Consider the following 24,274-nt stretch of genomic DNA (forward strand, 5'->3'; position numbering starts at 1 on the left):
GCAGACTGCAACCAACTGAATACCCCTCCCTCTCCAAGCGTGTAGGAGAACCTACGGTGGCCACAAAACTCCCAAAAAACACAAAAGGCCCTCTCTAGAGCCAGTGTTTGGTTTGTCCATTCTGGGCTACTGTAGAAACATGGTGGGCTCAATGGAAGAGGACCTGCTCCCTATGTAGATATAAATGGCTCATTCTAAGGTAATGAAAACACAATGATTCTTAATTTCAGGTGATTATACACTGAGCAAAACATACTTATGAATATTATATTCCTTTTCTGCAAAGTCTGTTCCACTAGATGCCACTAAGTTAAACACACTGCACCTTTAATGTGACCAGGTCATCACTGTAGTGAAAGGACCTCCTTATTTAGCTAAATTCAATGAAATATGATTTGGGGGTTAAGGAAATTAAATTAATTAAAAATTAAATCACTTCTTTTGAATTGACAAATGTCTGGGGGCAAAACCACCTTTCTCTGTAACAGTTTTCCATTGCTAACATATGTTTTCACTCAGTCAAGGAGCTTTAGCTTTCTGTTACTGGATATGCCTCTGTCAGCTGGAAACTTAAACAGACATATACATTTGATTTCTAAATTTCCCAGCATGGAGCACATTTTCTGACTCAGAGAGGATGTTTTACTTTTTCACAGTCCTAAAAAACAGCCACTGCTTTCAAAATGCTGCTAGTTATGTTAGTGTTTCAATTACTCATCTAATTGGCTTCCTAAAATCTAGACATCATGACCTAGCAATGTTGACCTTTTGCTTCTGGACTTAAAATACTTGTTGCTGTTCAGGTCACAGATTTGAGGACAACCCCGGGGTGAGACGCCACCTGGTGAAGAAGTCATCCCGAAGTCAGATGACCCGGGCCAGCAACAGTTCTACACCACTATCCAGCCTGAAGAAGAAGAAGAGAGCAGCAGATAAGAAGACTCATGAGGTCTGCAGCACACTACCAACAGTGCTTTTCTCTCACCTCCATTACATTGAATATTGATCACTGGGGAAATACTTCAATATTTAGGCAACATAAAATTCACATTTGGGTTTTCTTTATCAAAATTATAAATATTTATTTATTTATTGTAGTCTCATCATCTTCATATAGGTATTTTTATTTATTTTTTGTCTGCTTAGGTGGAACATCCTGACATTGACATATTATCACTGTATAAAGTCTTAAGGTGACAGTTGACCATTTACACATCCAGAAGAAGAACAATATTAGCATTCAATTGGACTTTTGTTTCTGGCCACACAACAAATCTAAGTCCAATATTGACACTCCTTGTAGCTCTGGTTTGGCCTTCACCAGGTCTTTAGGGGACATATCTGACTTTTTAGCAACTAAATGATCCACTACTGTAGGTTTATTGGGTACTTGCTAACTTTGTCTGTCTGCCATTTGCTGCTGGGCAGGTAGTGCAAGAGTGTACCCAGTAATGAAGTTGCGAAACCGAAAACTAAAATATGAGTTGAAAGACACTATAACACTCTATAGTGCTGAGGGGAACTGCACGGCTGGGAGATAATTCTCTGTGGGCTTATCACTACAAGCAACACCTTTCACATTACATATGGTCAAATGATCCATTGTTATCATAAAATGATTGATAGCTTCAAGTGTCTGAAATTAACAGGGAACATATCTCTTAAAATTCAAACGTTTAGTCTTAGCTTAATCACATTCCTCTTCACTGACGTGGCTAATCACCAGAGCAGACTACACTATAAAAGTGCTCTTTATGTTTCACATCATGTCACAAAAACACAAATCGTATCATTTTGTGTTGCTCTGAGATCCCTTTATAAAAAAAAAATTCTACTCTTTGTGACATCTATGTGACAAAATGTATCTCTACTCTCTTAGTTCAGTCCAAACTACATAGATTCCCTCTTATTTGGCCCTTAAAAACATCTGTTTTTTTCTGTGGTATTGGATTCGGGTGTCTTGTACCCTTATTGGTTTATTGATATAAGTTACATTGAGGAAGAGAAGGAAAAATCATAGGTAACGCTGACAGCTTTTAATCTGTTCCCAGAAACTAGATCATTTAGCATTAACAGCTATTCTTTGAAACATGTTGTTTTATACCCATTGAGTCAAGCTGTGTTAGCAATATTTAGATGTTAAACTTCTTCCAAATCATTTTTTAAACCATGGATCTGGTGTTTTGGGCTTACATATCTGCTCTACTTCATCTTCAGTTGTTTGTGGAGCTGAATGAGCTGATTGTGGAGAAGGACCATGAAATGCGTTGGAAGGAGCGGGCTCGCTGGATCAAGTTTGAAGAGGATGTGGAGGAGGAGACGGACCGCTGGGGCAAACCTCATGTGGCCTCACTTTCTTTCCGCAGCTTGCTGGAACTTCGCCGCACCATCACACAAGGTAAAAGGCTCCTGCACGCGTACAGAAATCTGAATCTGAAATAAAATCCACAAGGATAAACATGACATTTAAAAGGAAGCAAAAAGTTTCTTTGTTGATCAAATCTAGTTTGACCATAATCCAATGTTTTCCCAGTAATATGTTGGCTTGAAAAGAAATCTCCTGATTAACATTCAGCCAAGCACAGGATGTGGATAATTTTCACACAGCCCAGTCTTAGCTGCCATTTGGCTCCCTGTCTTCCTGTACCTTCCTTTCCCAGGTGCCATCCTTCTAGACCTTGAGCAGAACTCTCTGCCCGGCATCGCCCATCTGGTTGTGGAGACGATGATCATCTCTGATCAGATAAGAGCTGAGGACAGAGCCTGTGTTCTCCGGGCTCTGCTTCTAAAACACAGGTCAGTAACCAGGCAAACACTAATACTTAAAAATACATCTTATTTGATGTTATATCTTCAAACAGAACAAGTGACTGACTCTAATCCCCTACTGTAACAGTCAAATATGCATTTATGACCATATTATTTTGAGTAATAGGTAAAAAAAGCAACATATTGACACATTTTGACACTTGTATACGTTATACACTAATACTGGCTCTCTGCTATTCATTAGAAACTCTGTTTTATAAGGCAGGGGGGAGCATTGGTTACACTGGAAACAATGACTATATTTCTGATAAAATATATTATCATGGAAAGTCTGGCTACTGGTCTGTAGAAATACAACTCTGTGCTTTCTGTATTTTTCCTTTTGTCAACAAATCCCATGAAAAGACCAAAACCAAAAATGAATTGAGCCTGAAGCATTGTCAGTGCAGCCACAGTCTTATTTATCTTATTTCTTTCTACCATAGAGCTCCATTGTTTTCCAAAAACTATTAAAAATACATCAATAAGTCACACCGTTGGACTGGGTACACGTTCCTACATTACCATGAACATGTGCACTGTAGGTTGTTTTGGCTCAATACCACGTAGTGTCCTGCTGTTGGAAACACTCCAAATCCAGCTGAAAATAGTCCCTAATAAATGCGCTATTTACTCCGGTTTGAGTAATATTTGGTAAAAACTGAAGACAGCCAAGCTGTTTGAGGCTTTTTTTAAAAAATAAATCATATAATTGGACCCACTTTTAAAGATTTACATCTTCAGAAGGAACCAATGGGCTTTGAGTGCCAGACAGCTGAAGGAAGTTGGAAATTATTGAAAGATTGAGTAATAGTTTGTTTTTGTCTTTTCATGGGATTTTCGACAATAACACAAATATACAATATTGCCAGCCTTATCCTTTAAGTACTTGTCACTTTAATGTGAATCCAGTATTTTTGACTCATGGTTAATTGATGAGGATGTATTTAATCTGTAAGCTTGAAGAAAAGCTTCTTCCTGTTTACCTTGTCTGTGGTGTTAGTTACCCTGGCAACAGAGCTCCATTTGATCTCAAACATGCCAGTCCCAATGAATCCCAAAGTTCGATGACTAACCCTACTACTCCTATAGTACTTCTCGAGACATTTTAAATTGAGTTGTTTCTTTATTCATGTATAAACAGATATATCAGTTTTTGGTTGTGGGGACACTGCTACATTTTAAACATGAATTGTAGATATAACATGTATATAATAATAAGCATGAATAATAGAATCCAAGCCCCTCTCCCCTGCTCCTCCTTATTAATCATTCTACTGCACTGAAGGTTGTTACAAAAAGGCTAACTCAAGGGAACTGACCAGGGAATTTCCAGAATGTGGCATTTAACAACACTTGGCTCATCATCTGGTGTACTTCCCCGTGGCTGACTAAGCTGCAAATGTCAAGACTGCACTGTAGCTGCACTGGGTTTTAAAACCTCAACCATCAGATTAAAAAAATGATGCTGCATTGTGTGAGCCATCCTGGTCCTTTGATTTATGCCTTTGTTAAAATCTTTGCCTTTGCAACCCTACCACGTGTCAGACTTACTTCTGTTATATACACAAAGGAGTTGATGTTTCAATCTAATGCTCAATACAACACACTGAGCACACAAAGGACAGTTTGCTACTCTAAAATCAGCATTTCTAACAGTGTTGTTACTTTTCATAAATCCAGTCTTATTATGCTTCTAAAATGTTGGGTTTCAGATAATACAGGCCTAAAACCCGGCATTTCACATGAAAGGAGACTGACTGTTTGAACTTCAAGCTGTTTGGCTGACTTGCCAGAGGCCAGAGGTTTACTGTTTCTTGCTAACGGGGTCACTTGTTATTTTAGCTTCTGAGATTTGGTGCTTTGTGGTTTATCTATAGTGAAGCAGGTTCTTTCCTGCCAGCCCACTCCAGCTATCAGATAAGATGGCTGTCAGATATTGACTGTCCATATTGAGGTCAATGATGTTGGAAATTATTGGGTGTGAAATGGAAGTGTATGTGAGTAGATTTGGAGAGCGGATGGTTATCAAGGGACACCACAACTTGATTTTAGATGTCACTATCTACATTCAGTTTCCCACTAGAAAACCTCTGAGCCCCTTTCACCCAGCTAGGTTTCTTTGCAAGTCATGATGTATCAGAGAGGATAGTTACATGATATCCTGTGATGGTACCCTAACACAATCTTTAGCTCCGTCAAATGTTCCCTGCTTATTGATTAGCACTTGCATTGACATGCCAGCTTAACTAACCCCAACACATATGGCCAATGGAATAGTGCGCTAGTACATATAGTGCATTATAGATTTTTTAGAGTTACATAATGAACAAAACAAGTTTACTGCATGTTGGCTGTCAAACTGAATTACCAGAGGAAGGACAAGCCATGCAAAAACACAATGAATGCCATCAGAAATGGCAAATGGTAAATGGCTGCATTTATATAGTGCTTTTGTGTTTTTTCTGCTCATTCACTGCTTCACACACACTCACACACTGATGGCAGCAAGATACCATACAAGGTGCTGACCTGACCATCGGGAGCAATTTGAGGTTCAGTATTTTGCCCAAGGACACTTCAGCATGCAGACAGTAGGAGGGGTTGGGGAACCGCCAATCCTGTGGTTAGTGGAAGACCCACTCTGCCTCCTGAGCCACAGCCTTCCCCAAGAGGCACATTCAGTTATTCAACCTTTATTTATACAGACTGGTCCAATGAGAGCAGTTCACTCTCCTTTGTATGTATGCCCTGTCCAACATTTAGAAAAGCAAAAAGATAAAAATGGTGAGACTGTAAAGAGGGACATCAAACCAGCATTAAATAAAACCTTGTCCTGCTGCAGTTTATTCAATCTGAGTGGAGCAAAGCATTTAACTGCCTTTTTACCAAGCTCTGTTATTAATTTGGTTGTTATGAATATTTACTAAAGTAGTACAGGTCTCCTCTGAATGAGAGAAACCATTTTTTGTGTCTGCACAGATAGTTTAGCTTTTGTTTGAGTTTTTCATAAATTCCTTGACATGTAATTTGAAAGAGAGATTATTATCTACCCATAGTTGGGAAGTGTGGACACACATCTACCTCTTTGTTGTTGTTGTTTGCATTTAATATCACAGACAGAAAGAGCCCATTGTGAGACGTGAAAATCAGCTTGTAAATTGGATATTGTCAGTGACTCAAAAGAATCTACTGTAAACAAATTGTATTACCTGCATAAAAATGTTATTTAGATCATTTACAGGGGAACAAATATTATGTATAGAGAGAACACCAGTGGCCCTAAAACAGACCCTTGAGGAGCCTGTTTACAGATTGTTATAAATTTGGAGTCCAATTCTGCATATCTGCACACTTGTTTACTTTTACTTTTACAAGGAACTCTTCTTATCCTTATGTCTCTACTCTCCTAAGCCACTGGTCCAGCCTTCTGTGTCTGGCTCTCCCTCTATTAAGTCATAACGGTTTAGCCTGGGTTTGATCAGTAACAGTATTCTTGCGTGGCTGATGTTGTGGTCTGATGACACTTCAAAAGTTTGGATTAGGCCAAGTAGATTAATGGGATATTGCTTCATTATGGTGACCAAATTTGCTGTCTTTCACCAAAATCTAATGTGCACGGGATGGATTTTACACACACATACACACAAAGCGACTGATGTGCACAAAGTAAGCTGGCAAGCCATCATGCGGTCATTCTGTCTTTCACAGCCTTTCCACATAAATTCCCAGCATGTCACTGGCTGTTTCCAAAGGGAAAAAAACACTCTATCATTAGAGTCATCACAAGTGTGAGATATCAGATTTACGATGTGGAAAGAAACACATTCAGATGCTGTTAGAATTTAGCTCATTGCTGACTCAGATCACTTTAAAGATCCACAGGAAACGTCTTAAGTATAACTCACTTCAGTGTCGCACCTCCTTCTTTTGTCTCAGGGTGCTGTTGTGTCCAATTTGGCCGCCTTCTTACTGGACCATGTGGGCTTAATGAGTGAGATGATGTCACCATTGTACTAAGCAGTGATGTAATGAAGCGGTGTTAAAAAACTTGGCTGGTGTGACACACTAAATACTTCTCTTTAAGAGGGATTGAAATGTGCTTAAACTCACATGCGCACAAAAGTACAGATAATAAGGCTATATAGCTTAGTTTCTGGCTGTTTTGTTGATGTACTAATGCAAAATCACATTTTGAAAACTAGCTGTGTCAACCCAGATTTCCTTGTAACAGCTTTTTAATTAGCTCGACCTGGAAAGTGGTTTAAAATTGGAGTGATTTTGCTGACAAGTTTTCTAAATTTATGAGCTGCATTGCCACAGCGTGAAGTTAAGCTCTTCAGCGTGTCGAATGAAAGGTGGATTAGGTGACCAATTATCACAGCTGTACTGCGCATTTCTAGAATTTTAAATCATCTGGCAGCCCACTTAATTATTTTAATTATTTAGTTTTTTATATAACTGAAAACTGCACTACTGTCATCATAATAATCATAATTTCCATCATCTTAAGACTGGAAGTGATAACAGGTAGATACACATTCTTGTTGAGAAGGTGTGAGAAAGTTTATTCTTATTCTTATGTGAAATCACAAATAAATGAAGCTACCTGTTTTAGACCTTCCATCATGCTTTGGATGGTTTGTGTTTTGCCTTAGATGGTTGAAGCTAAAGTCAAGGCTGTTTTTTTAGAATAATTTCATGAATACTTTACAGACAAACTGAGACTGAAATTTGGAATCGTACAGTTTATTAGAACATAACAGGACCACCCTGCCTGTCCGTTCGATGGTTGGCAGTGGCAGTTGGTCCACCACTTTGGTCCAGGCTGAATGTCTCTGCAACTGATAGAGGATGAATCCTAATGGAAGTTGATGAACCATTTACTTCTCATCCAGTGTGACAAGCAGGTCAAAAAAACAAAAAATCCAATTTGGTACAGACATTCATGTTTCCCAGATGATGTATGCTATTACATTGATCCCCTGACTTTTCATCTACTGCTACCAGCATGTTGACATTTAGGATTTAGAGTGAAAAAAATTGGACTATTGGACAGATTAGAATGAGATGAAAAGATACCCAGATATTCATGCCCCCCACAGGAAATGTAATAACTTTTGTGATTCCTTGACATTTTCTGTAGCGCTGTCATCAGTTTATAATTTCAATCTGTCCAATTCTTTGGTTTAGGAACTGTAAACATACTTTAATGACTTTGCCATCAGGCTCAGCTGTACTTGTGTTTTGTGCTAATGTTAGCATAGTAAATTAAGACATGTTAATATTGTTGTTTTTAGCACGTTATCATATTGATGTTAGCATTTAGCTCAAAGCATACATACAGCCTCACAAAGCTGCTAGCATGGCTGTAGATACTTTATTGTTAGACTGATTTTTTTTGTGTTTTTTTTTTTCACAGCCATCCGAGTGATTTGAAACATCGTTTTCATCGCCACCACTCATCCAGCAGTCTACATGGCAGCTTCAATCACAACCATGTCCAGGACACTAGTCTGCCATTGGTGGCTGAAGAGCAAGATGAACACCACGATAACAAAGGGCCGGTATACGACCCCAAACAAGATGTGTTTGTCAGCCTGTTTGTAAGTTTCCTATGTTTTGGCTTTTTAATCTGTCTTTCTAGTTCTCTTTTACACATTTCCTTTAGCCTACTTTTTGTTTCAATTTGAGAAGCAGAGATCTGAGAGATATAAGATCTGGGTGATGATAGACTGTGACGTAGTTGAAAAAGTGCAGGCAGACAGCACGGTTTACCAAAGCTAAAGTAAATGATTAAACACTTCTGACAAGAATCCACCAGGATAATTGAACTCAGCTATCTAAATGGACAAAGATAAAAGGAATGTTGAGCTGTCTTGTTTTAGGTTATGGTTTGCATTAAGTTCTAAGAATCACCAGTAAGCATAGATTTAATCATGATTACACTAAATTCCTGATGTGAGGCCTGTGGCTCTTGCATTGTTCTTTGAAACACTCCTCCATGAGGTCAGAAGTCGTGTAGGTAGTTCTTGAAGTTGGAGAAAGCAAGTCTCCCTGTGCCACATGTGTTAAATTACGTCCTTAGTCAGCTTACAGGTGCTTCTAGTTAAAACTTCTTGATGCATTAACTGTGAAAACTTAATGTTCCCCATGGCGTAAAATGTTGGCAAATTTAAAACAGCCTATTAAAAAAAATCGGTACAAACATAAAGAACCAGTCATCCGGCTGTGCGATTTAAAATGAATTGCACAGGGGCATAAGAATATTATAGTTCATAGTTCATACAGTACATACATTGCTATTCCCACAATAACTCCACATTATTGGTCCCATGCAACATTATGGTGTCACATCATGTTATTCGGAACAATAATGTGGATAATCTGTGTACTGTTCTTCCTCCAAGAAATCTCTCCACCCTTTGCCTCCTGAGAGCCATCCAGCTGCAGCCAGATCTATGAAACTGCTCGCCAAGATTCCCAAAGATGCTGAAGCTGTCATTGTTTTAGTTGGTAAGCTATGGGATTTTTGACAAAGTAGATTAGTTAGAGGCATTATTTATTTTTATTCTATTCTGTGTTTTTATAAAGTACTAAGAGACAGTGATTTGCTTGTTGTAAGTTACCCACTTGGCTTGGTCTCAAACATAAAAATAAAAAAATTCAATTATATCAGTATAAGATTGTAGTCATTTTATACCAACAATGGTGCCTACTACTGTGTATTCCGATCAGCTTCTGGCTTTGCTGTAGTTTGTGGTGTTACGCTGCTGTTAATGTAAAGTCAGCATTTCTGCAGCTGCTGTGGACCTGGAAACTTTTGCCATAAAGCTGTAGGACGTCTTGATATTTGCCTTAACAACAAATAAACACAACAAAAGAATTCAAACAGCAGCAGATTCATTGCTGTTAAGCTATTTGATAATAAACAGACAATAAATGTTCTATTAGCAGTCAGATTGTGTTATCATAAATGTCACCCTTAATGTGAAGATGTGAGAAATCACAAATAAATCAACATGTTGTGGTTTTTTTTTTGTTTTTTTTTTTACTGTTCCTGTCAGGCTGTGTTGAGTTTCTGGAGCAGCCAGCCATGGCCTTTGTTAGACTAAACGAGGCAGTGCTTCTGGAGTCGGTGCTGGAGGTTCCCGTCCCTGTTCGCTTTATTTTCGTCCTGCTTGGTCCCAGTCAGTCCAACGTGGACTATCATGAGATTGGAAGGTCCTTCTCCACGCTCATGTCTGACAAGGTAGATATGAATATTCCACATATCAGTCAGATCACCAAAGGTTTTAGTCACAAAACAAAGTAAAATAACAAACAGATCCAGTACCAGTTTTCACTGAAATTGGATTTAAAAAATGGGGTTTTCTTGCAAAGAGGAAGCTTAGAAAATCCCATTATTGGGAAGTGTAGAGTAAAATGGAGAGTCATATATCTCAGTTATGCTCTGCCACTGATATTTTTCTTGAGTTAATCATCTTGACTGCATGGCCCACTATGTGGCTGTTAGTGACACCTGTGAGTTGAATAATTGTTTGAAGTAATTTTCTAATAACTAATAACATAGACATTCAGAATATAGCACCTCTCACTTCTTCCATATACTTTATATATAAACTCCTGTTTAGCTCGAATGGCCTTTTATCAGCATTCTGGTGCTGACATTCATTGTTCATCCTGCTGTAGAACTTCCACGAGGTGGCCTACTTTGCTGACGACAGACAGGACCTGCTGAATGGTATCAATGAATTCTTGGACTACAGCATCGTCATTCCGCCCTCAGATGTGGAAGGCAAAGACCTCCTGAAGACGGTGGCTGACTTCCAGAAGCAGATGATGCGCAAGAGGAAGGAAAGAGAACTTAAAAAGCACCACTCTATATATGGAGTGGAGAACATGGACAACAAAGGTACTCAGTCAAGTCCTAAAGAAAATCTCCAGTTACTTGGTTTGAAGGAGGGGAAAAGATAACAGTAACAGTAACTAATTAGATGATTGCTTTTAAAAAGGTAATCCACCTGTTTAAAGGTCCAAACAGTAATGTTTTACAGTATAAGTTTGAAGTATATTCACATGAATAACTAAGAGTTTGATGTTATTATTATATGTTAATTATAAATGAAGTGCCACCATAGTGGGCGCTAAAGTCAGAAGCAGCTTAAAGAATAAGGATGGCGTGATTAGAGTTTTTAAATTACAATTATGAACAAACCGCATGAAGAGACTGAACCCAACAATGCAATAATAATGTAAAACAGCTAGACTGCTGGGTATTTATTCCTCAGTAAGGCGTAAATAGTGCATTTGTTGTGAACTGTTTTCATCTGTGCATTAATACTGCAATAATAACAGTATTTAGAGCAGCAGGATGGTGAATGTGGGATTGACTCAAAATAAATTGCAGAGCCTATGTTCACTGAAATGAAGAAACATGTCGCCCAGGGCAACCATGTGGCTCCTTGATGTGGTTTTAATCTTTTCAGGACAACAATGGAGCTCTATTGCAGTTTAATAAGATATATCAGATTGTAGCTACACAGACAATACTTGTTAGAGAATATTACCATGGTTTTCATTTAAAGGGTGATAGTGAGTTGTAATCTTATGTTTTAGGTTTTGGTGGTGACTTGATATTTTGATCTCAGATTGTGCCTTTAATGCCTATTGTTGACTTATTGTTTTAATAATATGATTATAATCAGTAGAAGCTTCTTTTATGTAATTGAGTGTGTAACAAACCCGTTAGATGTGAGTCCAGAGGAGGAGGAGGAGGGAGACCAGGAGGTGGACCCATTAAAGCGTTCAGGGATCCCTTTTGGAGGCCTGATCCACGACATCCGCCGCCGCTACCCGCACTATGTCAGCGACTTGAAAGACGCCCTGGACATGCAGTGCATCGCTGCCGTCATCTTCATCTATTTTGCTGCACTGTCGCCTACTATAACCTTCGGTGGCCTGCTGGGTACGCTCAAACTATGAACAACATGGACACATTTAGTTTCTTGTCATTTTGATATTTGTTCTCTTAATATGTTTACCTCGTGTTTTTGCATACAGGAGAGAAAACGGAGGGCATGATGGGAGTGACCGAGCTTATCGTTTCAACTGCAACTCTTGGAGTTATATTCTCACTGTTTGCTGGTCAGCCTCTTCTCATCATAGGCTTCTCAGGACCCTTACTGGTGTTTGAAGAAGCTTTCTACAAGGTAGTATAGCTGAAAACACAGAAATTGTATATGTGTCCTATAGCAGCTGCTACACATAAACTCCAGTTTATATTTGATTTGAAGAGATTACATAATTCCTTAAAATGTGTTTAATGTCCCAGGAACCTAAATAACTTATTCAAAAACAGAATTTCATCATGATAAATTATGTTGCAGTTTTTTCTGATTGTTCAGGCACTATCTTTGAAACTATGGGCTATTTTTGCAAAACTCTACACACTAACCACCAACCCAGAAAAACATTATATTTCCCTTGCAAAAGCAAACAATTCTTGCAAAACTCCTCAGACTGTTTTAAAAACTTGTATTTTTGCATCACACACACACAAACCATCATTTGAATAAGCACACAAAGTATCCAAAGGTATCCAAATGTGTAAAGTATGTATGTGTATTCTGAACATAACTCACTATCAATACAAATAAATATTCGACTGTAACACTCCCCAAACAACAAAAGTGCAGTAGAAAAAAAATTGTGGATCTGGCCATAAGACTTCATCCACATCACATGCAATGTTGTCTTGAGCCAGGCAGCATGGAAAGTATCGCCCAGAGTGCCGTATCCAGGCTTGGCATGATGTCCGTCCAATATTGGTCTCCATCGTTGTCCAAACCAAATGTTTACCTGTGGCCTATTTATAGTGTTCAAACTCTGATTTGTAAGTGAACTCATTATCTAAAAGCGTTTTCACATGTGTCAGTGTGGAAAGGCAATTGGCAAAATAGTGTAGCGATGTAGAGTCCAATGTTTTTACAAAAAGTGTGTTTTAAAATTACAAACTGAGTAAAAAGCAAAGAACGTACATTCAGTTTGTCACACTTGTTAAATGTTTTGGCTACAAGCGTTCATGGAATCAGAGATAGTGCTTCAAGAATCACTGTCAGTGTTTAAGCATTCGGAAAAATCCGTAATGTTAAATTGAAAAGAAGGTTTTTATTTATTTTCTGTAAAACGAAATATTGCCAGAATTTATTTACCACCTCAAATGAAAGTGTTTTATGATTACAATTTGTTTTCCCTGAACACATAATTATTATGTCTCTGTGTCTTTTCATTCAGTTTTGTCAGGCCCATGATTTTGAGTACCTCACTGGTCGAGTGTGGATTGGTTTCTGGCTCATCTTCATCGTCCTGGTGATTGTGGCAGCAGAGGGCAGCTTCCTTGTTCGCTACATCTCGCCTTTTACCCAGGAGATTTTTGCTTTCCTGATCTCCCTCATCTTCATCTATGAGACTTTCTCTAAACTCATCAAGGTAACTATTCCAGATATCACACAGCACACTGGGCTCTACAAGAATATGGACAGTAAAAGACACTTTTTTATATAAATACTTCCCCCATTAGATGATATTTTCTCAATTATTAATGTATTTTCAGTTTTGATGAATGTTGCATGTCCAGTGCTTTTAATGAAGTTGATAATCTCCAAAAATTAGGTTTAATCCTTGTTTCCCTAACTGCAAAAAGTCCCTACCGCCAGTCAATGATGGATAAATTGAGGCTCTTCTTGTTTCCAGGTGTTTAAGGAGCATCCACTGATGTCAACGTACCCAGCCAACATTGTCCCTACCCAATCTACTATGTTTCATGATGTCTTCAACCAGCCCAACACTGCTCTTCTGTCTCTGGTCCTCATGATGGGCACTTTCTTTGTTGCCTTCTTCCTCAGGAAGTTCCGAAACAGTCGATTTTTAGGTGGCAAGGTAATCTTTCAAAAACATATTCACACACTGTGAATGTCAGGCTATCTCATTGGCATTTAAAGGTACCCAGTGAAGCTTTTATTTAAAAAGATACATTTATACAGATACATCAATTTTTACATAATCCAGCATAATCCTTCTTCTTCGCTTTCTTGTCTGGAGCTTTGCTGTGCCCCTGGGAGTGTTACCGCCACCAACTGTTGAGCTGCGGAAAAAAAATCGATCTATTGCTCTACTTATGGTTAAAAAACAACACAGGGTGCCTTTAAATTCAATCTTAAAATCAACACAGATACACAAATGTGTATTGCCAATAAATCTTATATTTTCCTTTTTAGGTTTGTTTTGTGTATTTTCCTTCCACCTGTGGATGATGTCTAAATATAGATGATCACAAGATTTGGCTTAGCAAAGGTCCAACACTTCACAGAATATCCATCTTTGTAATATTCACAGTAAATGTCAGGTTTTATGGTGTGTATAGCCTCCTGAATGGTCCAATATTAAAAACAGATATACTGAAATGTTTTCATGCTTCAAACCCATACTGCAGTTTCCCATCGGGAGTGATAAAGTACACTATCATCTATCTATCTACTACTGCATATCTCTCTATACCAGCTCTCTACAGGCTCTCTAAATCTACTTCTCTATACCTATAAATTTTACTTGTAAACCATTATGCACACCAAAATAAAGCAGAAACACACTAGAAGCAAAAGTAGCATTTTTTCTGCCAACAGTAGCCCCTATAGACCCTGATGACATACAGTACTCTGCTGAATACTGTGTTGGATAGCATAAATTGTTTCATTTCTGGCTGAATGAAGACTTTACTGGCTTTATGTTTTTCTCCCCCAGGCTAGAAGAATCATTGGTGACTTTGGTATCCCCATCTCAATCTTAGTTTCAGTGTTGTTGGATTACTCTATTACTGACACATACACACAGGTAACTACACTGTCAATCACTTCAGTCACAGCAACAGTTATGTACAGTTTACAGCTCCAACATCAGAGTCATTTCTCGTTCAACCTGCTCATGTCTTGTCTTATTTACTTCTAGAAACTCAATGTGCCGTCAGGGTTTTCAGTCACCTCCCCTGACAAGAGAGGTTGGTTCATCAGTCCCTTTGGTGATAAACAGCCCTTTCCCCCCTGGATGATGGGAGCATCTATTGTACCCGCCCTTCTTGTCTTCATCCTCATTTTCATGGAAACTCAGATCACTTCGTATGTACAGTACAGATTATCTATAGCGGTAATACTCTGGAAGGTCTATATTTTATAAACTGGAACGTGCTTCACTGAATTTCCACCTCCCTGTCTGTTCTTTCAATCTCTCAGATTGATTGTCAGCAAGAAGGAGCGTCGCCTGGTTAAAGGCTCAGGCTTCCACTTGGATCTACTGCTTATTGTCATTCTGGGAGCCATCTGTCCACTTTTCGGCCTGCCGTGGCTCACTGCAGCGACTGTGCGCTCCGTCACTCATGTCAACGCCCTCACTGTCATGAGCAAAGCCACAGCGCCTGGAGAAAAGCCTGTGATCGAGGAGGTGAAGGAGCAGAGGGTGACCGGGCTTCTTGTGGCTGTGCTTGTTGGTAAGAGGAAAGCGGAAGGTCGGTTTGGAGTGTAGGCGGCTTTTTGGAGGAATGCTTCTTTTGAAACCCACAAGAAATGTTATTTTATCTAAAAGTGACACATGACGAGTTTTCTCATTAAATCACAGACAAGTTCATTTTTATGCTACATTCTTGTGTGCTGTACAAATGCAAAATGCATACATCCCACCAGATTTCTGCAGTTTGATTTATGGTTCATGCTTCTCAAAGTTAAGCAAATCACATCAACACTCAACATGCATCTAAATTGAGCTGGAAAAACAGAATCTGACCTACTGACCAATTCCAGAACAATTATTCTTGTTTTGCTTTGGGGTCATTAGGGTTATATTTTTATCATTACTGTGCTGGAATTTCCAGGCAAGTAAGTTTCTTGAAAGGCACAAGAAACATGAGCTCAAAGGTACAGAATGGCAGACTGTAGGTCCTGCATGTCTAGACATTCATGACGCATGAATCAGCTCTCAGAATCAGTGTTCCCAAAGTAGTCTTAAGTACGGCTTAATCCAGTGTGGGTATGCTACCGTAATTAGTCATCATTGCTGAGCTTTTGTTTGATTGAAATACTGTTTGAATTAGGAGTACAGCTTTATGGATTAGCCCAGAAATGTTTCAACCAAGGCAGTGAATGTGTTTCAAATAAATGGCATAATGTGCCTTGGTTGAATGAATAATTCTCCCCACAGTTGTAAATACTTGTGCATGTATGCAATGTAACTGGAAGAGTAATTCGATTTAAAAAGAAATACCTCTATCTCACCTTTAAGTCATCTCGGTCCATCAGGTATGTCCATAGTGATGACAGATGTGCTGCGCCTCATCCCTCTGGCTGTGCTATTTGGCATCTTCTTGTATATGGGGGTCACCTCTTTGACAGGCATCCAGCTATATGAGCGCATCACGCTTATGGTCACGCCTGCTAAGCACCACCCTGACCACATCTACGTTACCAAGGTAACACACACACTAAGAATGTTTAAATATTCTCATCTTCTGTTATTAATGGTGTGATGGAGAAACCAGACTGGGTCCATCCTTTACTGCTGAAAAACCTCACTCAGTACAGAAATGACTAATGAGGATATGGGATATTGAGGATTTAAAGACATGCCTGCACTGACGCAAATTATTAGAAAGCTTTATAATGACAGAATCATATGTACAGGGCGGGGACCCCCCCCAGAAAAAAAATTAAGTCGAGGTGGTAAGCCATCCAGATCCTGACACCTCACATCTCTTCATTAATCTCAGTAACAGATGACTGTCTAAACAATAACTACACTGATAAAATATGTGGCATTTGCTGTATGAAATACAAGTTGTTATTGGAGATGATCCCCCAATACATAACACTACACAGATATGAATAATCAGATTGCATGTCCATGTTCCATATAAACATCATATCCAGATTACGATGAAAACCAGGATAGGACCAGAACAAACAACAGGGACACTACATATAAACACACTCAGTGACGTAATATTTACAAGTCACTGCTAAGACCTTTGGGATGAGTTTGGGGGCTGCTGCAATGTGGAGTAAAAGCAGAGTAGGAATTTCTGGCACTACCTCACCCACTTCCAAGGTGCATAAAACAGATACAAAGTCTGAAAAGGTCAAAACGTCCAGCAACACTTGTTGCATAACAGAATAACTTTATTATGAGACCAGTACAGGGTCAGAATGTGGAAACATGAATCAGCAAAGGTCAAAGGAAACAGATTTGTAGAAGCAGGTTTTCTATATTGCAAATAGAATACATTTTAAAGCTGAAAGTCTTAAGGGTGGCGAGGCCAAAATAATAAATAAAACTGTTTTAAAAATGGAAATATGAAAAAAAAATGGCAACAGACCCATAGAAAACCACAACCAGACTACAACAACCTACATGTTTGTGTCTAAAATGTTACAGCAGTACTGTGACAAAAGTAGAAAAGACACAAAAGATACAATTGCTCTCAAAGAGGGGACTGCAAAGATGGACAAAAAGAGTGTACTTTAGCACTACATTCACCAACCACATCCAGCACAGCTACTGATCAGGAGGACTGACACCAACTATAGCCCCTACAAATACCTTATGTCTTAAAAGTCAGTAGAAGTGGTTTCATATTTTGGATTGAAAGTGTTTACATGTAAGATATTAAGTTTATGAAATGAAAAATCAAAGAAAAAGTTTACAGAAAATTCAGTTCCACTTGCATGTTGGACACAAATGATAAAATGCAGAATTGTCCACTAGATGGAGCCAAAAACATGTAAGATATTCTTCATGCATGGGAACAGTTAACTGGCGAGTGTGAACAGGATAATGTGTCTTTACATGTTTTGAGTATCTCTGTGTACGCTTGGTTCTTCTAACCATTACCCACCACGTGTGTGTGTTTTGCTTCAGGTGAAGACATGGCGTATGAACATGTTCACCATATTCCAGTTGGGGTGCATCGTGGCTCTGTGGGTAGTGAAGTCTACTGAGGCCTCCTTGGCGTTCCCCTTCGTCCTCATCATGACGGTGCCGCTGCGCCGCCTCATTCTCTCCCGGATTTTTGAGGAACGTGAGCTCCAGGCGGTAGGTTGGGTAGCAGAGGCCTTCCCGGCGTGTTTGAATCTGTGCCACGATCATCTGATCCCACATAGCCCAGGGATACTTATTTTACAACAAATTTAACATTGGATGGATGTTGTTGTTTCATGTTTTTATTTCTGTCTAAAACTAACATCTCTTAAAGAAATGCTATAAATTAACTTTTCCCGTGAAATTCCTGATGATTTTCTCCCTATGATTGTGGACAGCTTTCTCATCCAAATATTTTCAAATGTTATAGAAATATTTATTTTTGCTCTGTGCTGTAGCCAGAAAAAGATTCACAGCCCATCCTGAACTCATGTTTTCTTGGTTAGATACCTTACACCCATACATATCATCACTGTCAGATTAAAACCTTCCATTTGTAAAATGTCAACCTCTTCAGGAGCTAGGATAAACAGCTTTTCTTTTCTTTCTTTTCAGTTCTTTGTTCCTAAGGTCTCATGAACAACTGGCATTGTAGAATTGCCTCAAACAAAATGAAGTAGTTGGATCTCCATGATGTCAGATCCCTCTCCCCTCTACCTTCACCCTTATATCAACCATATCAATCATATATGTACTTTTCACATTTTTGTTCTTTGCTTTGCTCTTCTCTACCAAACATGATATTTTATAGGAATCATACATATTTGGTACCTAAGGGTGCTTTCATACCTGTAATTTGGTTAATTTGGTCCGAACTAAGAAGAAAAATATTTATTGTTGCCTTTTAGTTCTGGTTAGCTTCATATTCACAATTACTTTTTACAAGGGAACCAAATGGAGTAAACCTGAAGCAATTTTTGGCAATGTCATCCTACATTATCAGCGCTACATGAACCCAGAGACTGACAACAAGTCATTTAGCACTTTATTAATTTATACATTCATATTAATTTATTAAAATAAATGTATAAATATAGCTTCTCTGGTGTCACAAAGAACTCACAAAGAAATAAGTAATTATAAGTCTTATTAGTCAAGACTGCACATGGACCTCCTTTACCATAAATAGTGACAAACAGGTAAAATCACAAGAGAAAAGAGTTTTTTATACAGTAATATTATGGGTGAATAGTTACTACGTTGTCATCACATTTCATTCACCCCCTTTTTATTGGTGAAATGCTAAAATACACTGATAGGCCACAAGCTCAACACACCTTTGGTTAAACTCTTCACTTTCTGATGAATCAGAGACAATCTCTGCACCATGTAATGACGGGCATACATGTTGCTGTTATAACCTGATGTGTTGCATAAATATATGCAATATGCAAATCAAGAGATCACTCTCTTTATATTACACAACCAGCAAATTAATTCAGGTGTAGTTTAGCTTATGAATTCATTGTAAAATCGAAGGCCGCAAAGGATCACCAAACTCATGGTTCGGATCATATTGCGGTTTTGAATCACTGATCGGATCTTTTTTTTTTTCCCAAAAAAAGGGAGACAAATATAACTTTACTTTCCATTATTCTGTAAAACATTTAAGCACTGAACTGCCGCCCATGTTCTTAAATAAAAACAACACTGAAGATGTCTTATATTTAAAGAAAATCTTAAAATATATCAAATATTCAATACTTAATTGTTAAATTAAAGTACAATATGAGGCATGATACCTTCCTCTTTTAAACATGGTAGTGAAAGAAACAACAGCCTGTGTCTACATCATCAAAACTTGATGATAACTTATAAACATGGACATAGATCTTGTCCTGCAGCTTAGATTGTTGAAGGAGCCACCTAACAAACATTCACCAGAGTAAAGTGCACTGCTAACATCAGTTATCAGCTAGATAGCTAAACAGCATGTAAACATACCTGAAAATATCACTTCGGACCTGTTTGATGCTGGTTTGGTTGTTGCTCTTCAAAATCCCCGTTAGTACCACGCTGTCTGTCCATGACTTGTAGCCACAGTGGTTAGTTTCCTTTGTCTCCAATGAGACATTATATTTTGCAGTTAATCAGAGGTTCACATACATGCCAAATAGTGGGGGGTGATCCGTACATATCACGGATCAACTACCTTCCGTTACATCAGTACTAAAATGACATATCACGTTCGGTCTGCTTCCACACCACGAACGAATCACACCAGAGTTTGCCTGGAAGTCGTTCACACATGGGTCCAATTAATAGCTTTCACACCAGGATAAACTAACTGAATCTAAGTTTGTTTGAATCATACCAAACAGGTTAGGTATGACAGCACCCTAAGATGCCCAATTTCTAACTTTGAGCAAACCTTGAATGAGAATGACTGAGGATGCTCTGTCTGTTCACAGCTGGATTGCGACGAAGATTCTCCCAACTTTGATGAAGATGGACGAGATGAGTACAATGAGATTCACATGCTTGTATAAATTCAAGTTGGATCCAGCCAATAGGACTTTCTCCATCCTCTAGCTCTGACCAATCAGAGCAAACTTCTTTGGAAACCTCAGTGTCTCTGGGTAGTAGTGACAAAGCGAGAGGAGCTACAGTAATGCTGTTTGTAAAATATACAAAAGCTATAGCTGGATAATCACGTCTTACCTTTGTTTATTCCAGTTTTCTAAAAGAGCACACCTAATGTTAGATCTTTGTGGTGGTGGTGTTGTGTTAACCTCCCTGAAGATGTTATTCTGTCAGACGCCAGCAAATAATATGTGATATGGACGATGCAAATCTAGCAAAACACACACGAACACTTTATTCAACTTTTTATCCTATCTATCCCTTTAATTATTCTGCAGGTTTGGGGCATAAGTGCAATGATGATAGTGACTTCTAAGACTACAGCAGGCTTGTTGATTCAGGCTGATTTGGGTGATGAATGTAGGAAATGGGGTCAATTTGCTTTCATTTCTGTTAATTCAGGAAGTAGCTTTTCATCCAAATTCATTATTATAACTCTGTTTTAACCCTTCACTGATCTTACATCTCTTTAACCAAACTATAGAGAAATAACTATGTTGTACCCTGTGTATGTGAACCACATTTTATACTGTATGGCTGAATTGACCCTAAATCCAAGTGGTGGTGCAGGATAGCCAACCAAAATTAATTTTACTGCCTATGTAGTTTGGCTGCCTTTTTCCTTTATACTACTGCCATTACCTATAGATTGCAATGATGTGCAAACAAGGAGTTAAATAGTCCTTTTCCTTTATATGCAGACTTGTAGTAATGAGCACCTTGACTGGGAAGTTTTGTCACTGCCAACCCAGCTCCCTGGCACAAAGCCTCCACTCTAAATGTAATGTCTCCTTGAAGCCAAAATCTAGAGACTGCATGAGCTCCTTCAAGAGGTGTTACCATATTTTGTTAGGTGTAAATACCCAACATACCAGTCCGCTTACTCCATTATGGTGACCTTGGATGTATAAAGAAATAACTAACAAGGTCTCAACCTTATTTTTCAACTTTGTTTTGTCTATTTGTTTTGTGACCCTTGGACTCATTGCCATGCTTGATTATCAGTGATGTTTAGACTTGAAATAGCTTAAACTGCTGGTTTAAAATTGAAAAAAATATATATATATATTGGGAACTTTATACACTCAAACTACACAATGAATAACTCACACTTATTCATTCATTATTTCATCTTCTCTGCAAGATTTCCATAACGTGTTGCACTTTTCACAGATGTCATGAATAATATAATAACACACTTCACTGGAAAAGCATAGAAACTAAGCAAACACAAGAACTGAAAACGCTGGGGAGTAGTTGAGTGTTGGCAGAATGTATGAATGATGCATTGTACAGTAAGACTGCAGAGCTTGGAATTATAATGTACCATCTGTGTTCGGAGTTGTTTTGAAATACCGAGAGATTTAGTTTTCACCTCTTATATTGCAAGCCCACTATAGAATTTTAATTACCATTCAGTCATGACACGTTCAGGAACCTTACTTCTGCAACACAGAAACACCAGTTTTTAGAGCTACTGCACACAGAAATTACACAGATTTTCATAAGGTACTCAATTATTCCAAGATAACAGATTTGTATGAAGCTCCTATTTACAGTAAGTGTAAAGAAAATCAATGTGAGTTCACTACAGCCAGTGTGTTAGACTACACTCTAGATAAACATTCCCAACGCTCAAAATACTTAATTTTGGAAGAGGATTCCAGAAAGTGAAACATTCACCTGATGTGTCCGGGATGTTCTGTGACATGCTTTTCTCAAACATGATAATGTTTTGAAAACCGGTGGGCAAAGATCAGATATCAGCAGATGTGCTTGAACTTGTTCACGTGGATGTAATAGTCCACTGTTCTTCACAAAAGACCCACTGAACTCTCTGATCACATTCAAGGACAATAAGATGATACGGCGTTTGCGTGGAAGACATTTTCAAACTCCATACTCTGAAAGGTGGTAGATGCGAAGGATTAACCAATTCGAAGCAGAGGGAGGTTTCTGCACACTGTCACTATTGCCAAATTCAACATTTAGTCAATAAATATGACATGTTCAGTGAAAATAGTGTCTAGAATCTTCTACCTTCTATTCTTACACCTTTCTTGCTTTCCTGCTATAATAATACATTCATGGTGGAATCAGTACGGAGACACTTTGTGGCTGAAGAGGTTTCTGTGAATAGCTTTCAGATATAACTAAAGAGTAAAGACTCATAATGTTTTCATGTATTCACCAGATAATTTTATAGCTGCAGTCATGCAATTAACTGAAAAACTCCAAAGTGCATAAAAGTCAACCACAAGAATGAGTGTATCTCATTTACATAACCGTGTCCTACATTACAAGCCATGCAAGAACTCTGTCTCAGGGGAAACTGACCTTCGATCTGTAAATATTGCTTCCCAGCCTCTAGTTTGTTGAGACTTTTGTGTACATAAAGCGGTCAAGGCAATCCAACACTTGCAATGTAAAAGTATATGGCTTACAGTCCAGGCTTTTGTGTTGTACAATGGAGAAAATGAGGTCAAGTGAAGGGAACAATGTGTTTACTCCGGAGAAGTGACGTGGAATTTTAACTGTAAATTAATCATTTTTCCTCTGTTATTTTCTTTCGGCCTCAATTTAAAGCTACACTTTGATGTGAAGCATTCACCTGCTGTAGTCTGTATTCAATTCCAGAGCTCCCCGAGTTAACGAGTCACTGAATGTGCTTTACATTAGCACTACATAGCAGTTTCAGTTTCAATGGGCTTCGCTGTTAATGGACCTTTTTGACCAGGTGTTTGTTTTCAGGGTTTATGCTAAGATTGAAATGGCAAACTGTGGGCAAAGACACTGATAAGTGTTCTTCCTTATTGGCACCACTGTGTTCATGACATTATTGAATGTAAATGTTTGGCCGTCTATGTTTTCAGGGGCATGATTTTTCTTGGCAGAGATAGCAGAACTGATTATGATTTATGGAAGTTCATTAACAACAAAGCTACTGAGCAAACACAAACAAATTTAAAGCAGCATTGCTCTTTTTTCGACCACTTGGGTGCAAGACTTCACAACAAGCTGAATATTACTCTCACATTTGACATATTGATGTTTATGTCACATATTTGGTGCTGGGCAGGTAAACTTGGTTCATCAGCGCCTTTTTGCCGAAAAATATGCCTGCTTCAGCTGGAGTGAGAGAGAGATGAGAGAGGTGAGAGTCAACAAAAAATTTAAGTTATGGACCATAAAACCAAAACTGTCAACTGAAGGACGCTAAAATGGTCCAAAAAATGAAGGAAACTGCAGAGATGGGTGATAATTATCTGTTGTTTTATCTCAAGGGGTCACTACTAGTCACCCCTTTAACATTACAGGTAGTCATTTTTTTTTCAATATAAAAATATTTAGCTTCAAGTGTGAAAATGTGTGAGGTGCACAAGAAGGGTTGTGTGTCAAATGTAAGCGAGCACGGAGGCTTCCTCTGCTCACTGTCTTCAAAGTCACATGCTCTGTGTTTTGGCAGTTTATATTCCTTACATGTAAACTTCAACTGAAAGCAGATCATCTATTGAAATGACCTGGAATATCATCCAGTAAGAAGACATAAATTATGACCCTAATAGCTGGATGTGGGCACATCTTGTTAAAGCCTGTTACAAAAAAAAAAATGTTGGTAAGCGGTTTGAAATTCTTAAGACCTCAGATTCTGTTAAATTAAGAAAACTCTCAAAACTCTTTTTAAGCAGAGAAATGTGTCCTTGCAAGCTCTCTTCTCTTGATTATCAGCTTGATTAAAACTTGAATTTGTTTTGTGATTGATGAATAGATTTGTCATGAATTAACTTCCATACCTAACCAGCTAAAGCAAATAGTTAATTATACACACAACACTTAGAAGGGCAACACTGTAAGAAACAAA

At 38.4% G+C, this 24,274-nt stretch overlaps 1 protein-coding gene across 4 annotated transcripts in view; it reads left to right on the plus strand.

Annotated features, from left to right (window-relative positions):
• slc4a3 (solute carrier family 4 member 3) overlaps positions 1 to 24,274 on the plus strand; it is a 59,134-nt gene extending 34,860 nt beyond the window's left edge. For all 4 annotated transcript variants that reach the window (XM_044365612.1, XM_044365613.1, XM_044365614.1 and 1 more), the window contains 17 exons: positions 804 to 949; positions 2,218 to 2,398; positions 2,661 to 2,796; positions 8,231 to 8,414; positions 9,219 to 9,324; positions 9,876 to 10,060; positions 10,501 to 10,723; positions 11,561 to 11,776; positions 11,872 to 12,020; positions 13,105 to 13,299; positions 13,564 to 13,749; positions 14,611 to 14,700; positions 14,815 to 14,981; positions 15,096 to 15,349; positions 16,155 to 16,324; positions 17,770 to 17,943; positions 20,241 to 24,274. In XM_044365612.1, coding sequence (XP_044221547.1) covers positions 804 to 949; positions 2,218 to 2,398; positions 2,661 to 2,796; positions 8,231 to 8,414; positions 9,219 to 9,324; positions 9,876 to 10,060; positions 10,501 to 10,723; positions 11,561 to 11,776; positions 11,872 to 12,020; positions 13,105 to 13,299; positions 13,564 to 13,749; positions 14,611 to 14,700; positions 14,815 to 14,981; positions 15,096 to 15,349; positions 16,155 to 16,324; positions 17,770 to 17,943; positions 20,241 to 20,318 — 2,840 coding nt within the window. In that variant the 3' untranslated portion in view covers positions 20,319 to 24,274. The remainder of the gene's footprint in view (positions 1 to 803; positions 950 to 2,217; positions 2,399 to 2,660; positions 2,797 to 8,230; positions 8,415 to 9,218; positions 9,325 to 9,875; positions 10,061 to 10,500; positions 10,724 to 11,560; positions 11,777 to 11,871; positions 12,021 to 13,104; positions 13,300 to 13,563; positions 13,750 to 14,610; positions 14,701 to 14,814; positions 14,982 to 15,095; positions 15,350 to 16,154; positions 16,325 to 17,769; positions 17,944 to 20,240) is intronic.

This window comes from Thunnus albacares, chromosome 11, assembly GCF_914725855.1.
Source record: "Thunnus albacares chromosome 11, fThuAlb1.1, whole genome shotgun sequence".
NCBI classification, from domain to species: domain Eukaryota; kingdom Metazoa; phylum Chordata; class Actinopteri; order Scombriformes; family Scombridae; genus Thunnus; species Thunnus albacares.